Source organism: Macaca fascicularis, chromosome 5, assembly GCF_037993035.2.
Source record: "Macaca fascicularis isolate 582-1 chromosome 5, T2T-MFA8v1.1".
Taxonomy (NCBI): domain Eukaryota; kingdom Metazoa; phylum Chordata; class Mammalia; order Primates; family Cercopithecidae; genus Macaca; species Macaca fascicularis.
This window is the reverse complement of record NC_088379.1, coordinates 148,659,855-148,665,854: the sequence shown is the minus strand read 5'-3', so window position 1 is coordinate 148,665,854 and position 6,000 is coordinate 148,659,855. Positions and strand designations below refer to the sequence as shown.

The window sequence follows — 6,000 nt, the reverse complement described above, 5'->3', positions numbered from 1 at the left end:
CATGTATTAGACCTTTAACTGTTAAGAATCTAACACAGTATTTAAAAAGTTAATTTTGAGGGAGCACTAAATTCAAATTACAATTTAACACTACGTTTTGCTTGACATTAACAGCAGCAATTCCACATTTCAAGAAATTAAGCAGTATTAGTAATACTGCAGGTATCAAATTTTTTTAAAAATCTTCAATTACATGTGGGCAGATGAAAACTACTACTAATAGAAATTTAAGGGAAAGATATCCAATTAAGGGAAATGTGTCCTAAAGGAAAAAGTGAATAAAAATTGAGAAAAAAATTAAAGAAATGGAAAGACCACTTTACAGATTATAAAAGTTATATTTATTCACGATGCTACATTTATTGCATTCCCTTAGAAAAATGGAGAACTGTTTATGTACCCAATCTGCACATATAAAATTTTATACAAATTATGTGTAGCACATAAAGGCCTCTGGTACAGCTAAAATCCTGACACTATAATTTGGGTATTCCTGCTTTAGGGTCTCCAGTTTATCAAGTCTGTCCATAGAAAACAGAAACTGGAATTACAGTCAGTCTTGCTAACACTTAGAAATTACTTTAAAATACAATAAAATTTTCATTTACCCTAAAACTCAAAATGGGAGGGGATACATTTTGTTACCAATTTCAATGTAACAGTATGACAAATTCACACCTCATTTTGGCTGGTTCTTTCAAAATTAAAAAAAAAAAATCACCTTAGTTCTGACATTATCTAAGTTGTGGCTGCTTCAGAAGGTCATATGACAAAATATTTACCAAATAATTAAAAATAATAATAATAATATTCCTTTTACAAAATGGTACAGTAATACCTTAAGGAACCGGAAAATACTAAATGTCTTTGGCTATACAACTAAAAGGCCATTCTTTCAAAAGAATAGGGCGTATTCATTTCAGAATCAACTAAAAAAACAGAAAGCATAACAGAAATATGCATAGAATTTAAGTATACTTTGTCTTGCCTTCTCTTCCCATTCTACCCACATAAGCAAGGAGAATGCAATTTATATAATCTTTCCAGATGAGACTCAATAGCACTACAAAGAAAATACCCAAATTTCTGCAAAGGCAAAGTGAATTAAAATAATTATACAACTAAATGAAGACTGAAAGGGACAAATGTTATTTGCAATTTTCTTTTTAACTTGTTTTTAAACCTTACAAGTATAGAAATTATAGCTAATAAACAAAAAGTCACAATCTTCACAAATGGAACTACAACAGAAAAATAAATCAAATGAAACACTTAGTAATAAATGAAGCCTATTTTATTACTTCAAGTGTTAATGATAAAAAAATTTCAGCACAGCTGTTGCATTTAAAAAAGTGAAACTACATACTATGTTTCTAGCTCAGTAAACAGATGAACCTGATGTCTTTAAATGACATAACAATTGAGCATTGTACAGTACATCTTATGAAGACCCGTAAATTAAAGAACTACTGGTTTAAAGTTAGTGATTATGAAACAAAAACATATTCATAGTTTCAGCTTCTTTTTTCTTCCTCGACCGTCAGGTGCTCCATCCATTTTACGTTTCTGTGTCTACAAACAGACAAAAGGATTACTTTTCACAAGACTCATATAAACATGAAATATAGTTGCAGACACATTATAACACTTTAGTAATAACAACTACTACAAAGTAATAGGTATATGAGATTTTTCTCCCAGGCTATATAAATCTTTCAAAGCAAACTATAAAGCCTCGAAATAATCTTACCTACTTATTTTACTTACAGAATAAAAAAGTTTAATGTTAATAATGACATTATAAAAATAATGCACAATTAACAGTAGTAAATCAGCATCAAATAAATGCACACTTCCCAAAAGAGTAATAAGAAACACCTGAGTTTTTAAAAGGCAGTTACATAAATATGAAATATTATCCAGAGATATTCATTTACTCATGACTTTATAAAGTAACCATTTTTTATTAAATTAACTATTATTAAATAACATTTTTTCCCTTAAAGTATTTGCCTTCACGTTGCTAAAACATCACTGAAACAATCAATCAAAGCTTAGAGACTAACAGTAAAAGTCATAATACCACTGCTTTTCCAATGTTTCCTATTCTAAAATTATAACTTGTATTCCCAATGAGATGTGTACACACTTGGCATTTACGAGACATACATTCCCAGATTTTTATGAAGCCCCGTATTAAGGACTACCATATCATCAAGATGTGATTTTTTCCCACACAACCCAGTCAAGCTAAATTTGTACTTTTTAAGTATTTCAAGGAAGTCCTAGTTACAGCAATCAGACGAGAGAAAGAAATAAAGGACATCTAAATTGGAAACAAAGAAGTCAAATTGCCCTATTTGTAAATGACATAATCTTACATTTGGAAAAACCTAAACACTCCATCAAAAAACTATTAGAACTCATAAACAAATTCAGTGACACTGCAGGATACAAAATCAACATACAACAAACAGTAGCATTTCTATGCCAACAGTGAAAAATGTGAAAAATAAAAAGTAGTAACTACATATGAAATAAAATACCCAGGAATTAATCAAAGAAGCGAAAGATCTCTACGATAAACTACAAAACACTGATGTAAGAAATTGAAGACACAAAAAAATAGATATTCCCTGTTCATGGATTAGAAAATTCAGTACTGTTAAAATGTCCATACCACCCAAAGCAATCCACAGATTCAATGCAATCCTTATCAAAATACCAATGGCATTCTTCACTGAAATAGAAAAAAAAAAAACCACTAAAATTTATATGGAACCACAAAACACTCAGAAATAGCCAAACCCACCCTAAGCAAAAGGAATACAACTGGAAGAATCACATTACCTGACTTAACTTACAGCACAGAGCTATAGTAACCAAAACAGCATGGTGCTGGTATAGAAACAGATACATAGATCAGTGCAACAGTGGAAAAGAACAGAGAATCCAGAGATAAGTCCATATATCTACAGGGAACTCATTTTTGACAAAGGTACCAAGAATATACACTGGAGAAAGGACAGTCTCTTCAATAAATGGTAATGGGAAAATTGGATACCCACAAACAGAAGAATGAAACCTGACCCCATCCCTAATCATATACAAAAATCAAAACAAAATGTATTAAAGAGTTAACTCCAAGGCCTCAAACTATGAAACTACAAGAAAACATTGGGAAAACTCTCCAGAACACTGGACTGGGCAAAGATTTCTTGAATAATACCCCACAGGCAACCAAAGCAAAAATGGACAAATGGGATCACATTAAGTTAAAAAGCTTCTGCACAGCAAAGGAAACAATCAACAAAGTGAAGAGACATCCCACAGAATGGGAGAAAATATCTGCAAACTACCCATTTGTCAAAGGATTAATAACCAGAATATTTAAGAGCTCAAACAACTTTACTGAAAAAAATCCTAACAGTCCAATTTAAAAATAGGCAAAAGATCTGAACATATGTTTATCAAAGGAAGACATACAAATAGCAAACAAGCATATTAAAAGCTATTCAATATCACTGATCATCAGAGAAATGCAAATCAAAACTACAATAAGGTAACATCTCACCCCAGTTAAAATGGCTTTTATCCAAAAGTCAGGCAATAACAAATGCTGACAAGAATGTGAAGAAAAGGGAACCCTCATATACTGTTGGTGGGAATGCAAATCACTGTGAAAACAATTTGGAGGTACCTCAAAAAACTACAAATATAGTTACCCTACAATACACTAATCCCACTCCTAGGTATACACCCCCCAAAAAATCAGTGTATCAAAGAGATATCTGCACTCTCATGTTTACTGCAGCACTATTCACAGTAGCCATGATTTGGAAACAACCTAAGTGTCCATCAACAGACAAATGGATAAAGAAAACATGGTATGTATACACAACAGAATACTATTCAACCATAAGCAATGAGACCCTATAATTTGCAACAACATGGATGGAATCAGAGTTTATTATGTTAAGTGAAATAAGCGAGGCACAGAAAGACAAACTTGGCATATTCTCACTTATCTGTGGGAGCTAAAAATTATAATAATTTAAACTCATGGAGACAGAGAGTACAAGGATGGATATCAGAGGCTGAGAAAGGTAGTGGGGTGGGGGAAAGTGGGGCTGGCTAATGGATATAAATAAATACAAAGAATGACTTAAGACCTAGTATTTGATAGCACAACAGGGTGACTACAGCAATAAATAATTTAATTATACATTTTAAAATAACTAAGAGTTAAATTGTAACAGAGGATAAATGCTGGAGATGATAATACCCCATTTACCCCGATGTCCTTATTACTTATTGCATGCCTGTATCAAAATATCTCACGTAACCTATAAATACATATACCTACTCATAACAACTAAAAATAAAAAATGTAATACCACTACTTAAATTTGAAAGTGGAAGAATCTCAAATTATGACTTTGGGTTCCCCCTTAAGGGAAAAAAAAAAATTAAAGGCAATGGATGGGGTGCACAACAGGGACTAACACATCAATGACAGCCAAGCAGTGTTAAATACTTAGAAAGGAGAAATTTACATTATCCACATATTTACATATTCATGAATACTTACTGAAGGCTTTGGTCCTCGTTTCTTTTTCTCTGCCTTCTCCTTTTCTTCTAGTTCCATGTTTTCTCTTTCAATCAAAGTAATTAAGGTATTACATCTCCTCTGGAGCTCCTAAATTATAAACAAACAGAGTACATGTACTTTCCATCTACAAGTTTCATGATTTCAATTTTAAAACAAAGTATGTTTTAATAGGATAGTATAAAACCACTAATATACCCTAATTTAAAAAAAAACGATTTTCATACACAATTCATGCTATGAAGATTAAAAGCAAGATATTTGTAAATAATGTTTTTACTCCATTCTTTAAAGCCAAACTACTGTGTGTTCTTCAAAAATTCTTCCTTCGCTTAGGAATTAAAGCAATAAAAATGAACATCTCATAACATATGCAATACTGCTACTTAGTGTTTATGTCTGATAAGTACTGTGCTACTCATATCCAAAACTTAAATAGATTAATAGCGTACGTATGTGAGGGTCAAAAACAAGAACTTTAACAGGTGTGTATAATCTTTCCCTTCAAAGTATCACTAGAATTATGGTGGTCAATCAATCACATGGCACCTTTCCCAATTTTGGAAAACCAGCCATGGAAGTCTACGATGAGTTCTACCTCATCTCTCTCTGGCAAACTGGACATACAGTCTCCAGAAAAGATTTAAAGTATAACCTAGAAGTAGCAGATAACCCTGAAAGAAAGAGAAGTCCATTTGCATGGCTAGCATGGTTAGCAGCTCCCTTTCTTATAGGGCAAAATTATTTTTTTCTTATAGTAAGTGATACTACTACACACACAACTACAGTAAAATAATTTTAAAATACTACTCTGGCCAGGCGCGGTGGCTCAAGCCTGTAATCCCAGCACTTTGGGAGGCCGAGACGGGCGGATCACGAGGTCAGGAGATCGAGACCATCCTGGCTAACACGGTGAAACCCCGTCTCTACTAAAAAATACAAAAAACTAGCCGGGCGAGGTGGGGCGCCTGTAGTCCCAGCTACTCGGGAGGCTGAGGCAGGAGAATGGCGTAAACCTGGGAGGCGGAGCTTGCAGTGAGCTGAGATTCGGCCACTGCACTCCAGCCCGGGCGACAGAGCAAGACTCCGTCTCAAAAAAAAAAATAAATAAATAAAAAATAAAAAAAATAAAATAAAATACTACTCTATAGAATACACCACACAAGGCTTAGAAATAGTATATAGAGATAGAAAAGTACATTATCATTTTTTGTGCATCTTAACATGGAACATGTTAAGAAGTAACAGAGTTTTAAATTATGGTACTGTACTAGGTAAATTAACATGGCACTGTCTTGTTACAATCACTATAAAATTATTCTTTATTAACTCTATAACTGTTCCCACTTAAGAAATAAGCTTTCAGCAACTGGATCTTTTCTCTAATTATA

The 6,000-nt window shown here is 33.0% G+C and overlaps 1 protein-coding gene across 1 annotated transcript in view; it reads right to left on the bottom strand.

The window, feature by feature from the left end:
- Window positions 1-318: 318 nt before the first annotated feature.
- The window catches only part of SMARCA5 (SNF2 related chromatin remodeling ATPase 5), a 41,186-nt gene continuing 35,504 nt past the window's right edge, over window positions 319-6,000 (bottom strand). The window contains exons 23-24 of the mRNA XM_005555991.5: window positions 4,592-4,699; window positions 319-1,572 (exon numbers count right to left, since the gene is read on the bottom strand). Of these exons, the coding sequence (XP_005556048.1) occupies window positions 1,507-1,572; window positions 4,592-4,699 (174 nt within the window). The 3' untranslated portion in view covers window positions 319-1,506. The remainder of the gene's footprint in view (window positions 1,573-4,591; window positions 4,700-6,000) is intronic.